General features: G+C 33.4%; 3 protein-coding genes across 11 annotated transcripts in view; 2 read left to right on the forward strand and 1 right to left on the reverse strand.

Annotated features, from left to right (window-relative positions):
• LOC128207558 (mitogen-activated protein kinase kinase kinase kinase 3-like) overlaps positions 1–15,313 on the forward strand; it is a 61,449-nt gene extending 46,136 nt beyond the window's left edge. For all 4 annotated transcript variants that reach the window (XM_052910563.1, XM_052910562.1, XM_052910564.1 and 1 more), the window contains 3 exons: positions 5,358–5,428; positions 6,265–6,320; positions 9,552–15,313. In XM_052910563.1, the coding sequence (XP_052766523.1) occupies positions 5,358–5,428; positions 6,265–6,320; positions 9,552–9,639 (215 nt within the window). In that variant the 3' untranslated portion in view covers positions 9,640–15,313. The remainder of the gene's footprint in view (positions 1–5,357; positions 5,429–6,264; positions 6,321–9,551) is intronic.
• Positions 1–16,846, reverse strand: part of LOC128207564 (lysophospholipase-like protein 1) — a 220,332-nt gene that overhangs the window by 153,942 nt on the left and 49,544 nt on the right. The window lies entirely within an intron of this gene.
• Positions 15,702–16,846, forward strand: part of LOC128207562 (cyclin-dependent kinase-like 1) — a 34,948-nt gene continuing 33,803 nt past the window's right edge. For 3 of the 6 annotated variants that reach the window (XM_052910570.1, XM_052910573.1, XM_052910575.1), the window contains exon 1: positions 15,703–16,531. In XM_052910570.1, coding sequence (XP_052766530.1) covers positions 16,364–16,531 — 168 coding nt within the window. In that variant the 5' untranslated portion in view covers positions 15,703–16,363. Of the gene's footprint in view, positions 16,532–16,846 lie in introns of all 6 variants that reach the window. The other 3 variants (XM_052910574.1, XM_052910572.1, XM_052910569.1) reach the window with 3 other exon arrangements.

The following is a 16,846-nucleotide window of genomic DNA, read 5'->3' on the forward strand; positions in this document are numbered from 1 at the left end:
ACAAGTTTTATATTTTGTTTGCACTAGGTATTTTCATTGGAGAATTACTTCTAAATATGAGCCACTGGAAAGTGATCCAGGGATATTTAATATCTATAGACGCCCGTATAAAAAACCACTAGACGCCGTTATTGATGTCCATTGATATACAGCTTTTAATAGAATTGCTCTTTTTACAGAGTTAATTGAGCTGTTAAAAAGGAATAATTGAAAATCACTTCAATCGTGTCGCTCAGTTAAAAATACGTATGGACGAATTAACGAGGATAGGCTGAATTCAACCAATCAGTCTTACGTGGAAACGTTATATATATATATAAATATTTTTAACCATTGAGTACTAAACCAAAAGATAAATATTTTTCTATGGAACTGTGGAAACATCACACTATTTATGAGATATGTCTTACAGTGATGTCATGAGTTATAGGTTCATGTGTTAAATAAAAAAATATTTCTTGAACGAAAGACTGAATGTTTTTTAATTAATATATAATTGTTTCTTTGAAATCAATGCTTTGAGACGGCTTCATGTGATATTTTAAAATTAGTCTCAATTTCAATGGAACCCTTCTATTATTTGATTAATTTATTAAACAATATTCATTTTACGACTGTTTTTTATCACTTTCATTAGCGCATGAACCGCTTGTCCAGCATGGTGACCCCAAACCAAACTCACATGTGCTTAGACATGGCATGGTAGCACTGTGCCAACTAAACATTTTTTTATTTAATAATTCTGTCAACACTATTTTCTCTTAATAATCAAGGCACACTTAAGACAAAACACTGGCTAAGACTCTTGTCTACAGTGAGAGTGATCTTGTGTTAAAATGTCTGCCTCTCATGCACCTAACAGGTCATAGGTTTGAGTTTCACTAGTGCCAAATTCTCTCAGCTTGTCAAAAGTACAGGTACCAGGGAATGTTTAATAAGCTATAAGCTTTAAGATTTAATCATGTCTTCACAACCAAGCTGATTTTTTTTATGTATAAACTATCTCTGTGTAGTCTTGCCAGTGATATTAAAGTTCTATGTTGAAAACTGATTTGTCATGCTGATGAAAGGGAATTCTTAATGTCATTCAAGTATTTGACCTTAGAGGAAATCGAAAGGCATTACTTGGCCAATGCCTGGAATGTTCTAATCTCTTAGGTTGTCATTCCGTATCATCAATATTTCACCAGAGATATCTCCTGACTTGAGGACACCTGTCAGGAGTGAGTTCTAGAGGCATTATGGCAGAGTACTATTCTGTAGGACAATCAAAGAGCTCTTCTTACCTTTGCAACTGCCTGTTTTCCAAAAATGCTTTCTGTTCTAAATAGAAGTTTATAGAAAACTAACAAGGAAGGTTTTTCTTATGGTTAAATGTTCTCACGTCTGTTGCGTAATTTGATAAGAATCTTTTAAAATTGATCCAAAACAAATGTGTGTAAAATGTAATCTTCAAATATCAAGGAAAATTGCTTCTTCATTTGATGTCACTTTTCCCTATTGGCAACTATACCTTACACTAAGTGACGATTATTAGTCTTGTACTCCTATTGAGCCAATGAGCCAAACATAATAAGCCTAAGGAGAGGCCGGTGGGGGTGGGGGTGAACTTATTTACCCTTGTCTTTCGGGTAGTCCCATTCAGAGAGCAAATTAATATGGTGTCACAAGTAACTAAGGCATGGATATTGACCATTGACAACGAAATTATAGATGATGACAATCGTATTGTGTAAAACCCTGGATCCAGAACAAGAAACAAAAAAGCCATTAATGGCAAGTTTTTGAACAAAGTCTTTTATATAACATTACATTCTCATCACATGTACCATCCAGGCAATCAAGTGGAAATGGTAAAATTGACATTTTTTGTTTGATCTGCGCTATCATAAATTATACAGGTATCACCTGAGGATTGTATTTGTTTTGGTTCCAAACTAGGCAACAGAATAAGCATGCCCGGGCAGGGATGACTCTATATCTGGTGTCATTACTCAAGAGATGCCTGTCCTTTGAGTAGTATTGGGAAAATAACTTTCTGACTAATAAATTTGTCCTTTAATATATAGGGAAAACCCTCAGACAAAGCTCTCATTGATGTGCTAGACACCTGTTTTGTGAGTATTTAAATTTATTGAGTCTGGCACCTAAAAACATTTGCCCTTAATCAAAATATCAAACTATTTTTTCTGCAAATAATGGTATTGGTTGTCATTTTTATCAGCTTATTTGATTTTCGAAAAAAAAATACAAGCTTTTGTTCTCATTTGATTGTCGGTGTTGGCGTTGGTATTTTAGTATTTTTGGTGGTTTTTAGCTAGTCTGATTTTTTAAGTTTTACGCTTGGGTCACTAACATGAGAACTATCTAAGCTATCACTTTCAAACTTTAGAATACCTGTTCACTATCAAATGTTATAAATGAAATAAATAAACCGTTGAAGGATAAAATAAGACAAACGTTCAGCACCCGCAGACGGTGCTCTTGTTTACAATACTTTGCCTATGTGGTACAAATACCTATATATAGCTAGTTGACTATATGTAGGTTGATTTTGTAACCTTTTTGTCAACTTTGTTTACAGCAACTTTATTGTTGTGTGTAAGATGCAGAGGTGTGTTGATATGCCTTTGAAATTTAAGTTTAAAACAAGATAACATGATAACATAATAATTATAACTTCTTAGAAGTGCTAGTAAAATAGATGTATTTATATCTTAGGAGGGAAGGTTTTATTGGATTTGATATAATAGTGTGCCTCTGAGAGTAATAAGCTCAGTCGAACATTAAATGACATTGTCATGAATATGACATGTACTTTGAATGAGTGACATGAAGTGGAAACAATTTAATGATTCTTGGAACATATGCTTGTTTTACAAAGTTATTGTTTTAGAAAGATTTGAATTGATGGAGAACTTCAACATAATGCTTACCCACTGAATTGTGTTTGTGTTCTTATGCACCAGTCAATTGTAATTCCTGCCAAATGCCCCCACACAGGGACCCTGGCCCATTCTGCGCTATATTTTGCACGAAGGCAAAACTACCGCATTCAAGGTAAAAACACGGCCCATTTCCCCGGCTATCCCCGGTATACCCCCGGACCTGGGGGGGGGGGGGGGGGTGCGTGGTAACAATTGATTGGTGCATTAACTCCATTCTCTTACAAGTCAAGGATCATCTCATATTGCTTAGTCATTTTACTAAAGTTCAATGCCCTATAGAGAGTACCAAAGCCTTTTGTTGGAAATACTCCTTCAGGGCATGGATATGTATCTGTCAGATCAAAGGTTTTGTGTAATACATTTCTCAAGTGGCATGCAATTATTCCTCTCCATTAAATTAAAGATTCAGTAGTTGTTTGTTGAAGAATATTTTATTTTTTATTCTATTTTTTGGAAAAAAAGGAGTTATTCACATTTGGCCCCACTGGGATGGGGTGGGTATATTAATAGTTAGATGACATGAAGAAATTCTTAGTGATTAAGAATGTTAAGGGTGAGCGTAGCAATGAGCCCTACTTAAACATTAAAATATTACTTCAGGTCATCTTACTATATACTTTAAATACAATCTCATTGGCTGATACATTGTCAATGCAAAATCTTACACAGAAAGCATGTATAGGATGAGTGGCAATAGGCAGATCTTTAAACACCAGTGAATGTTGAAATTCTTAATGATTAAGTCTAGTACTTAGTGATCGCCTTTCTGCAATTTTATTGGCTAAAAATGTAGGTTGTATTCTAATTATTGATATATTGAAATAGGTCAGGTTTTATATTCAAATATTTTAGGCTTGTCTATTTTTTAAGGAAAATATGTTGAGGTATGGTAATAGCTTTGTGTCATCACTCTCTGTCGGCGGCATAAACTCAAAAAACATTAAAGATATTCACATGAAACTTAGTACACATGTTACCCATTGGAATGTGGCACAGTACACATGTTACCCATTGGAATGTGGCACAGTACACATGTTACCCATTGGAATGTGGCATGTGTGTATCAGTACACGTGTTACCCATTGAAATATGGCACGTGTATATCAGTACACGTGTTACCTTTGAAATATGGCACGTGTGTATCAGTACACGTGTTACCAATTGAAATATGGCACGTGTGTATCAGTACACGTGTTACCCATTGGAATATGGCACAGTACATGTGTTACCCATTGGAATATGGCACGTGTGTATCAGTACACGTGTGTTACCCATTGGAATATGGCACAGTACACGTGTTACCCATTGGAATATGGCACGTGTGTATCAGTACACGCGTGTTACCCATTGGAATATGGCACGTGTGTATCAGTATACGTGTTACCCATTGGAATATGGTAAGTGTGTATCAGTACACAGTATCAAATGACAATTCTTTATACAAAGTACGTAAAAATTGCATGCTTCATTGCGAATAATTTAATGACCCATATCAATAAAAAAAATCCCATCCAGTTCCAGGTATTAATCTCTGATCATTCTAGGAACTGGCTGTTATTGGATAAACAAACCATTAGGAAATGCAATTTAGATGTTAACATATCTAATTTGTATGTTAGTCGTAGGTGTTTACTGGAAAACGTTTGTTCGTGATTATGGACTGTGCAAACAGCATGCATAATATAACGTGACAGGAAACATTTCATTAATTTCAATGCAATGTAAATGTTGAGAATTAATGCATAATGGTGTTTCACAATAAATAGGAACTGGTTTTCTGTGGGTGTAATGGACTTAATGTAATTCACTGAATGTTGATATTGACAAATGGAAATGCAATTGTCAATTTGATTGCATTTTCCATATTCAGAATGATTACAGGCAATGGATTATATAACAAGTAGATTTCAAAATATTGACTTTACATGTATTTGTTCAAGACCAGACATATAAGCCCTCAATGATAAGCCAAGCATACACTCTGACTTTTGGTTGTTTGGTTGTTTGGATGTCATTGTCCATGAAGATCATCAAGGGGTCAATACAATACTGGTACCATTTTCAGCAAGGGGTTGACAGCTGTGTTGCACTTTTACTTGTACTATGTCTGTCAGTGAACTGTCTCTGTCAGACCAAATTCTTCTTTAGAGTGGTATAGTGGTAAGCTTGTCTGTCTGGCACCCATGATGTTGAGGGTTTGAATCCTTATAGCTAGGGGGTTCTTTGCCTGTACACTTCTACAAAACAACACCAGGACACTAATGAGAATTCACTGTCCAAAGCATCTGAACAAAGAGCTGCCTTTACAATTAAAGCTAAAATAAATTAGTGTAAACAAATTTGTTTATTTTGATTAAATATATATGTCTCATATGCTCATAAATATAAATGTTTATGTGTACATTTCAGTGTGCTTACAAGACAGTGTGCTGGCATTCCACAAACATGGTATGCAGGGAAGGAGTTTTAAAGCCAATGAGGTAACTACAAAGTCCAGATCAGGAACTGCAAGATAATAACAAGAAACTGCTGTCTCCATTTCATTTCATGCCCTTTTGTTTCACCAAAACAATGACTCATGCTCATTTCTCGCTTTTTAATTCCAAAATGTGACGGCGTTTTCATTACAGAATTCAACTCCTGACAGTTGTGAATGTTAACTATATCAAACGAAATTATATGGATACCATAATATGTTCATTAAATGAATGTTTCCTGAAAATTCATGCCAATAATTCATATACTTAAAACCACTGATTATACTGAATAACGATCAATCAATTTCGACTTCGAACACCATACATTCATTTCAGACACTTGTGGTCATACCCAAAGACTGGGGGATTCCCCCAGTTTAATAACAGAACTTTACATTTTCATCCTCACCTGGTCCTGTATAAATACCCCCACTTTCATGGAATAATCTTTGTTAATCTTTGTCTGATTTTCTCTGTGTTTGCCCTTCAGTTTAAATTGTGTCCCAACACTATGAATATACTTGATTCTATTTCCAATACCAAGTAACTATCACTAGTTAAAAACTACTTTTCAGATTCAAATTTCTGTGCTATGCCAACAATAAATATATATAATGTTAAAAGAGCATTTTGTGTATTTTAAACTTGTCTTCTGAAAAACAATTGAATTTCTGCCAAAAGAATTCTAACAAAAAATGATTTTCTGTACAGTTGAGTTGTCAGAAATTCAAATTTTTGCCAAAAATATCCCTCAAAAATGCTTTTGTGTACAGAAAAATTTCTGCAATAAAAATATGGTCTCTTGTTTCTGTACATTAAAGATTTTATTCTACTTTAAGGTAACTCAGGAGATATGCGACCGGTCGAGGATATTCCGGCTACTTGGCTCCGATAGGTAAGAGAAAATCAACACAGCTGCATGAAATTCCTATTGACTAAACAAAACTGGAAAGCAACCTGTTTTCCCTGCATGATTTCATTTGCTTTTGGAATTGCAAGAAATTATTGATATGAATTGATCCTCAAATTGGTTAGGCTATCTCAGAACAAATTAAAATACTAAGTATATTTCGCTTTTTTTATTGGGAATTTATTTTCACTGATGACTTCTGGAAGATGTTTTTTGTCTTTCTGAAATAGTCGAAGGAATTACAATCAGAATCAGACTATCTTGCCTAGATTTGGTTGTTATTGAGGAAAAGCATTCAAGATTTGGTTGTTATTGATGAAAAGCATTCAAGATTTGGTTGTTATTCAGGAAAAGCATTCAAGATTTGGTTGTTTTTCAGGAAAAGCATTCAAGATTTGATTGTTATTCAGGAAAAGCATTCAAGAATTGGTTGTAATTTTGGAAAAGCATTTTAGATTTGGCTGTAATTCAGGAAAAGCATTCAAGAATTGGTTGTAATTTTGGAAAAGCATTTTAGATTTGGCTGTAATTCAGGAAAAGCATTCAAGACATTCACATAAAACCATTAAAAATAATGTAAATTGCAAGTCCCATAACTCTGACTTGTTTACATATTAAGTTATTCCAATTGATCTGCTCATCAGAAAAACAGATGGACATTGACCTTTAAATTTGTGATACAATCTTGCTTTGGGTAATTGTGTTATGTGGAGTATCTGTTTTCTCCTGTTATTGATACCATCTCATTGATATTTTATGACTCGTATCAGAGTGTAACATCATTACTGGATTCCAAAAATAGTAAATGACATTGCATGTTCGTAGGCCGTTGCGTCACAATTCCCTCGATATGAATATTGCAGAACCGTTGTCAAAACATGTGTTACCAAACAATCAGTTAGACTGCGAAAATCACCTTGTCATTATGCAAAATTAATGAAATAACAACTCGGAGTAGGCATTGCAATGAAACAGGATCCTATTTTCCGTGTTTTGATTTTGATAGCAAAACGTCTCAGATTTGATATGACTCACTTTGCGTCCGATTGTTTTTCTTATCAATGATTTTGTTTACTTTTTGTTGTTGAACTTCTGTGTGTATTTCATCATTATAAGCTCTAATTGTATAATTGCATTTTGAATAGTATAATAGTGATTTGCTGGACTACTTTGTTGCCCATTGTCAAATGGATATAATATTTCTATGAAAATGAAAAGTTCTTTGTCAGTAAAAAAGCATTATTTAATGAAAAATGGTTTGGCACTAGTTTACTCATGTTATGAGATGCCCCTCTCATTAATTAATGTTTTCCAAGTATCAGACACAATGGTTTAAGGTGAACACCCATTTATATCATATGGCTTATTATTTACGATTATGATGTTATAACAATGAATATCGACAGGTCTGGTATCATTATTGAGTGTTAAAGAGAGGATAAAAGCAAACAGTTATAACTCCGCTATAAAAAAGAATGAAGTTGTTTTTGTCATCCGATATGATGGATTTTTTACTAACTGATAGCTAATGGCTAATGAAGACGGAGCGATGATTGAATGAAATATAAATGAGAAATATCAAATTTTCAATAATGTTGAAAGGAAAATGACGTTTATCATATCAAATGTTGTGATTTTGAATTAAAAATAATGACAAGTTCCATAAGTGAAATGCATTTTGCTAGCATGCAAGGGCAGAATTTTGCAATTAACATAATTGAACAACTCCTGCATAGAAACCGGTATGTAGTTGGCATTTTGAAGTAATAATTCATAAACCATCATAATGGAATAGTGAAATATCTATTTTCAAAATGTTCTGCTTGAAAAAATGTATTCTTTTTCAGCTGAATGGCATGATAAATTTAGCTAATGAAATATGAAGAATAGAATAGTTCTGCAAATGCACATTAGTATATCACATGCATCAGTGCTCCTGCATATTTGTGGTCTATTATTTTTGACGTATGTCTCTTTGTGTTGAATGCTACTCCCGGACTTCTTTCACTATGAACCTAATTGTGATCTGGGGTATTATCCTGCTAAAGTGCAACTCTTTGTCACTCAACATTGAAATGAATGCGCAGTTGATATGACATTGTTCTTACGTTTTCTTGTGTGAAACTGTACATTGTGAAGTTCGATTACAGGACTAAAATATTAACCATTTTAAAAACCAAAGATGAAACGTACAACACAGGTTGTCACAACAGATATAATGGCCAAAACTATTTTTGCTACTGAAAACCTCATTTATTTTAAATTGAAGAGCCCAATAAAATTTTGAAGTTCAATTTTGCAGAGTTATGGGACTTTAACAATTTAGAAATATATGACTTGTTAAGTAGAAGTATTTGTTCTCCTCTTGACTTGACAAATCAAGTGCTTCTACATAAGGCCAGATTAAATTACGTATTTACTAGCTTGTTTTTAAAGAGAAAATGTCCACTGATTGAGATCGCCATTGTGTTGTTACTTTTCCCATATTCACTTAAAAGACACTGTAGGTATTCACATGGAACTTAGCACACATGTTACCAGTGGCCATACACACACGTGTTTCAAGGCCTATTGCTCGGTGCTTTAATAATAATAATTTAAAGTTCTGTCCCTCTATCGACAATCAATCAGACAAGTGTTGAAATCTGTGTGCAGTGCTATGGCTAGAATCTCATCTTTGTTTTGAAAGAAAAAGTGCAGATGTGCTTATATTATATTTTGTTAATTTAGATTTTGGCTTGGCCGCTTCTTTCCAAAACTTATATTTGATAGTGTAAAATAATTGTGCTATCAAGGGTTTGAGACAGTGGCAGAAGTGGATGAAAATCTAAAAATATCTTCTCTGGCCTTTTAACTGAAAAAAGAGAACAATTTATGCATACTTTACCAAACATTGAAACTGAATTTCGCATGGTATCTTTGTGTCAACAAATGTAGACATTAATTTTGACAAACTTGTTGATAATATTTTTGAAGTTTTTCACAAGACAGGTAGAAAACACTTGTCATCTCAATGTTCAAGTCGCAAAACATCAACGGATTCTGCTGCAGTTTTGTATCCAATTATATGGCTACATTTGCTTGAAAGTGAAAGGGGACTTATTGTAGAAAATCATATTTGCATTCACTAAATGCAAAATAATGTCCTGACTCAATGCCATGTGTAAACATATTGCTGTTATGATAGTTCAGTATATGTTACTTTTTTAATTTCAGGGTGATTGTGTTGGAAAGTCGACCAACCGACCAGCCAGAAGCCGCGTCAAATTTGTATGTGTTAGCTGGCCACGAAAACACATACTGAATCTGCATTTGACTTCCATGGATATTTGAAGCGTTTCCATGGCTATCTGGACATATTTCCATGGATATGGCTTGGGTTACCAGTGCATCGCTTGCCCTTGTTGGCTTGAACATTATTATCACTGCATTTCCATGGATAACTGAACATATTTCCATGGATTTGCCTTGTGTTTCCAGTCCATCTGTATGACTATACAGGTCAGCTGAGAATACATACTGAACACACCCTGGATTCCAATGATTTTTTTAACCATTTCAGATGAATATCTTACTATTTTACATTGCTTGGAGCCTTTGTTAACTCTCATCTTGGACTCAGTGGAATTGGCTATGGAAATAGCTACTGAACATTCACTGAATTTCCATGATTTCCATGGATGTCCTTATTATTTTACATGAAACACTCATCAACTTCCTTTGAATGTTTCCTCAATGACTGTCATATCTGCACATAGATTTAATGTGGCTGTAATTATATCCAGTTTTCAAATTCTTGCCATTTATAGAAAAATGGGTGCTGCACAACATTTCATGGATATTTCCAAGATTCCATCTGTCCATAGTTTTAATTCTGATTTAGATTTTTGAGGTTTAAGCAACATATAGATCTAGATAGTCAATGACAGACTTACATTCATTACTGTAAGTCCTTATATTCTGACAAATGTATGCCAAAACAAGTGTTTGCTATACAAAAAATCTTACTCTACCATTGAAAAAATGATGGTAGATTTTAGTTATTGTAACTTTGTACAATTTCAAGGAATACCATAGACGCCTTTGTTGACTTTGTGTTCTACGCAGAAAAACACATCAGAAAAGACTGGCATTATTTATGTCAACATGAAATGATGGCTGTTTAGGTGTTCATATATTGATATGGTGTGTTACACCAAAACCATTTACTGTTTATTGTGTAGTCATTTGTATAGCAATTTTTCTACCAGTTTTATCACAGAAAAAATAAGAGAAAGACAAAGTACCATACTACATAGCAGGCTAATCACTGGAGCCAAACTACAAAATGTTGTGGCTCCAACGATTGCCCGCCATATACTGGATAAATGTAGGCTCTTAACAATTCTGTGTAAATATTTTGATGATATATAGTATATTTTGCATTAATTTTAATTTCGTAAGATATTTTGCAAAATCCTCACATAATATAATCTGTTGTATGTACAGGTTATATCGAAATTGAACAAAATAGCGTTGCATTACAGGATTTTGCCCAGTCATTAAAAGGAAGTAAATGAAATATAATCATAAGTATAGTTCAATTATAATGCAATTAATAGTGATTGATTTTTGCAACATGCAAATAGATAGGATATTAATCAATACCAAGTTTTGATTTATAGAATAAGAAATTCTACATAAAATGGGCTAATTTGAAAACTTAAAAGTTATTTCTGTGCAACTTTGCTAAACATGGATTCAATTTAGTATGGCCTTATTTATTGCTCATAGAAAAATGTGTTTTCCTTTATTTCTGCATTTTTTTTAAATTCAACATTTACTTTATACACATAAGGGTAACAAAACAAGAAAATAATAAAAAAAATATCAGCCTTATTGCTATGAAATGAAATGGTTACGAACAAAATATTTGTCATGTGAATATTTCAGAAATAAATATGAAATGTTTGAATTTTCCCCAAAAACAGACATAATGATTATGTTATATGCATGTCGGCACTGTACATACTCTTTAAATGAATATTTTATTGAATTATTCTTCCTGAGAAATGTGCAATTAACTCTTTTATTGATGACTTTTATTTTCATGCTAGTTTTGTTTAACTTCATGTTAATCTTAAAGTGTATACCTTTGTGCAAAATGGGAAGAATTTTAAGCAGTTGTTGATATTATTATTATTATGTATTCTGTTTTTCTCGAAGTTAAGAAGGCACCAAGATGTGTTTTCTTCTTATGTTGTGATATTCACAATGAGTATAAGTTTTAATTATTACTATATATATTTTTATCTTATACCGCTAAGAAACACAATTAATACAGCCATATTTCTAGCTATATTTCATCATTGTTGGTGCTCTTCTTTGACATAAGACTTCTAAACGTTAATGTGTTAACTTCTCTAAGCTTTGACATTAACATAACAAAACAACTAAACTGTAACATCTTTGACTTTCTCATGTAGTTTTCCTATCGTATACATTGGTATGTACTGTATTGATATGCCAGCTTTTGTTTTTTGAACTGCTAGGCATTTTAGGTTAATGTAATTATTAAAAGGGTACCTAAAATTGTTTGGAGAAGGGCTCGAGAAATCTTCAGCTGCTTCTCTTTCCCACTAGGGTGGGTGAGCCAATTCTGATATTTAGATAAATTAAGCATGTAGATAAGTGCTTAAATTTAGGCACTGTTGTCTGCTTTTTAACCTTCGGACTGTGTGATTTTTAGCTCTACTGGCCAAAGGCCAGAAGAGCTTATGCGATGGTAATGTGTACGTAGTATGTGCATCCGTGCGGTCGTGCGTTCGTGCATCTGTAAACAATTGGTTGTGAACACGATACAGTCTTCAGTTTTGATTGTATCTCGATGAAACTTGTACAGTATCTAGATATCCATTAGAGCTCGGTTCCTTTTGAAAACCAGCCAGATCCGCCCATAAATGCCTAGATTATGGGCCATGAAAGTTTTAAAGAAATGCTTTCTATTTTTATCCAGGTCTGCATGAGCGAATTCTATTTTTAGCCAAGTTTACATGTACATGTAAATTCAAGTCTAGAGTTAAGGGAGACAATTTGCAAGTCTAGGATTTTGAGAGACAATTTGCTTTTCGCTTCTGCAGTTGATTTTGTGAATTACTCTGCCTTGTTCTTGTTGAAAGCCCAAAGGCCATTTTTTAGCTTTAAGTTCTGTAGTTTGCGCATTCATCTTAACAAAATTGCTTGTGAATGTTTAAGTTATGCACCTGGTGTCATTACTGGCCACACCCAGGGTTCACAGGTTTGGTAAACATAAATCTGGAAAGGTTTGAAAATCTTTTTGTGTGTTCGTGCATCCATCTTAGCACAATTGATTGTGAATGTTTGTTCAAATTGATCAATGTTGTCCTAGGATGCCCTTGACTTTGACCTTTTGACCAACTTTTTTTAACTTTTAAAACTACAGAAATTTTTACTATGAGTACAGTTTTGAAAGCATTTTTTTTTTGTCAGATGACTTTTACTTGGCACCTTTTAAAATAGTTCATGCAACTAATCTGCTTACAATACTTTCTGGGCTCAGATGTTACGTGCTACGTTTTCAGGTAACCCAAACACAAAACATAAACTATATGTCTGTTGCCTTTTACCCATACATACATGCTGTAGATTGATATGACCACAAAAGCCATGCCAGTAGAGCATAGGCCCTTTTGGGCCTCTTGTTTGTCAAATAAAAAGGATCAGAGGGATTTGGCAGGGGTTTTATGACAGGGTTGGAAAGGGTTTCTGGTCAGGATTTGGCAGGGGTCTTAGAACAGGATTGGACAGGGGTTGTAGGACGGTTGAGAATGGTTTCAGGACAGGATTTTGCATGTGTTTTAGGACAGTATTGGGAAGGGGTTTTAGGACAGGATTTGGCATGTGTTTTAGGACAGGATTTGGCATGTGTTCAAGGACAGGATTGGGAATGATTTTAGGACAGGATTTGACATGTGTTTTAGGACAGGATTGGGAATGATTTTAGGACAGGATTTGGCATGTGTTTTAGGACAGGATTGGGAGTTATTTTAGGACAGGATTTGGCGTGTGTTTTAGGACAGTATTGGGAATGGTGTTAGGACAAGGTTGTGAAGGGCCTTTTAGAACAGGATTGAGCAGAAGTTCAAGGACAGAATAGGGAAGATATGAGAATCTTAGAGTTACTTTTTTCGGCTAGTTGTGTTTTATTGTCTCTTCTGTAATATGTCTTGCTCATTCTGTGATTAATCATTTAAAGTTTTATCTTGTTTTGTATTTGAAAATTGTATATAGGTTCTTAAGAGAAGTCATTTGAATTGTATGTAAACTTGACAGGAATTTATGAAATTTTGAAATAATGTACAAATGTGTACAGAATTCATGTGGCAAATTTGTCTACTCAATGTTATTGCGCCTATGTCCAAACTGTTTTAATGTGGATTGTTTGTATCCACGAGAGCATCATTTAGCGGACTGCAGCACGTCTTTCAGTTAAGCTAAACACAATAATTACCGGTAATGCAAAATTTATGAAAAAGTGTTACTGTTTGATCTGTTTACTAGGCATAGAACTTTCAACATAAACTTGTCTTACCCACAAACAAACAAGATCTTTTTGATGTGTAGGTTAGCTTTTTGGTAAGTTGAAAGTAATAATTTACTTTTCTTGAATACTTTATGTTACATGTACAGTACATAGAGTCCAAATTCACATCCTGTTCAGAAATTAAATTCCAGTGATAGTTTTATTTCTAATTCAAATGGACATTAGTTAGAAATTGCACAATTTAGTCATGTACAGTATTTGATTAAGATGCTATGATTAGGATATCTAAAAATTATAAATATACATATATATATAATATACACTATATTTTATGTTTATGTTTTTGTGTTATAGGTTCTATTTTATCCACAAGACCTTTCAACTGTTTGGTATAATTTTAAATTCAAAAGACTTCTGAATTTTGGCAAACAGCGATACACAACATTGTACTTAATGCTTTTAATATTGATCTTAAAGAATAACAAAACACTTATTGTTTATACATTAAGAATTTAAGCTTTAAATGTCACTAAGTGCTGTCTTTTATGTTTTAGTGTTTAGATACATATATTTCTTTCTTTATGGAAAATATTGGTTCTTCAGTCTACATATATTTTTCATCTACTGTTGTTTTATTCTTATGTAAATGTTGCAATTAATGTAATATTTCCAGCATAATTATCAATGTAAATATAGGTGCATTTATCTTGACTGTCTTTCATTAATATGAAGTACACTAGCTACTGGGGTATGTGTTTATATGTCTGTGAACATACTTCTTATTACTTATAGTGAAAACTTGCATGATTGTAATGTTGTTTATTTTTTTAAAGATAGAGAATAAAATAATGAGAGCAAGTAACATTTTAAATAAAATATTACGGGCAAAGTAATGTTTTACTCAAGCTAAACAATATGAATATTTTCTCTGTTGTTCATTGACACAGTCATGGTATCATATATATTTCATAGTAAATTAACCATCTTAGTTATGTTTCTATTCTCCCAAGAGTACGGAAGTTTTTAAAGCGAGTATACAATCATAGTTACTGTTTTCATTTCATTCTCACTACTTTACACCAATTGCTTATGATAAAATGAAATAATCATTTTTTAGCTATAATGTTTATTTAAATATCAATTTATATGTTTGTTCTTTTTTTATCAAAACAAATTTGCTAGTAGAGCAATGTACAATTAACCTTACCTGTTCATAAAGAATTATGGAGATGTCCACTTAAAATATGTCAGGTTGTTTACAGTACAGATTTTGGAAGAATTAAAAGTGCAAAATGAATATTAATATGTAAATGTTGCTTTTTACATTGACCTGCATCCATGTTGTATTGCAAGTGTAATGTACATGTATGTGCATGTCATTCTCTCATATAAAAAATGATGAATGTAATAAACTGAATAAAAAACATTCCCCAAGTATTGTGTTTGTTGCATTCTGATCCTGCATGAGTACGAATTATCATACTGTTGGAGATTACAGCTAGTGATCACTGTCGAATGCTTGCACAAAACAGATATTGTATTATGTCAATGAAATTGGGGTAAGGAATCGTGTTTAAACACTTTCGTTTATTCTGTGTTTAATACATAGACCGATCGCTCCCCTTTGATAACATTATTTACAAAATCTGAAACCGAGCAAAGGTCTTTGTCAGTTGTATTGATATTAAGCTGATAGTTTGATCACGTGACAGAAGTTGCTATAGGGATAACCTCTCTACCAAAACAAACCGAAGAACCCACGCTCGTCTTACTGCGTCAAAGAAAATAGTTCTGGTAAAAGAGCGTCCCTTGTGTTATTGTTAGATTAAACTTTTTTACAACGTACGTCTTGAATGTGATGATTTTGATATCTTATTCAAATAAAGTCGATGACATTCATTGTTTTTCGCTATTTCATATATTCGTTAAATGCGCATACATTTAGGAACTTTTTTTCATGTAATGATTATGGCGACTGAAATTGTGATATTTAGTAATGGCGAAGATTAAAATGAAGCAATTAACACATTTAAAGGCGTGACCGATGGCGTATGTTTAAGGAACTTACAAACAACAACCGCCCGTAGTATAAACAAATATTTTTTAACGAATAACTCATTTAATATTTGTGATTTTTGTGAGTTAATTGTCAATTAACAGCGTAAACAGACGAACAGGTGCGCGCTAAACAAGGATATTCGTGAGATATTTCCTAGGTAAACCGTGGTGCTACGTGAGTGACAGTTACTTTTTAAGGTTTAACTTAGTCTATTCTATCAAAATGATAACTAAAAAGCGGAATACATAGACAGACTCAACTTATATAAAGATTAAAACGAATCCAAGGTCAGAGACGACCTTGTCTTCTGACCAAAGAACAGCTGTTTGTTATTATTTTCTTGCATCTAGTCATTTTTGAGCAGCTTTGCTCTACAGTTGTTCTCACAGAGTCACTAAGTGACTTAGCATTTGACTTGACACAGCCATGGAAAAGTATGAAAAGATCTGCCGTATAGGTGAAGGATCGTACGGAGTGGTGTTCAAATGTAAAAACAGAGAAACGAGCCAGCATGTGGCAATCAAAAAGTTTGTGGAATCAGAGGAAGATCCACTTATCAAGAAGATTGCAATGCGGGAAATACGAATGTTAAAGGTAATACTTTCTAAATTGTTTATATATTGTGTGACATTCTTTACAAATATGTCATATTCAAATGTACATGTAAAGTATATATATGGAAATTGTCTCTTGAATCCATAACTTATTACTCTAAACATATGAATGTACTTCACCACAATCACGTTACAAGTTATTATAACGTTTTACATGTAGTAATAATGCTCAGTAAATGGCACAACATTTCGGGAAAGTCGTTGTTGGCTGTTTAATCACTTGCTTGACTGGCATTTAGCAAGTCCAGAATTAAACCTGGAAGGCCTGTTTGATAATTCTACAACTGCACCAACC

This window comes from Mya arenaria, chromosome 11 (assembly GCF_026914265.1).
Source record: "Mya arenaria isolate MELC-2E11 chromosome 11, ASM2691426v1".
NCBI lineage: Eukaryota > Metazoa > Mollusca > Bivalvia > Myida > Myidae > Mya > Mya arenaria.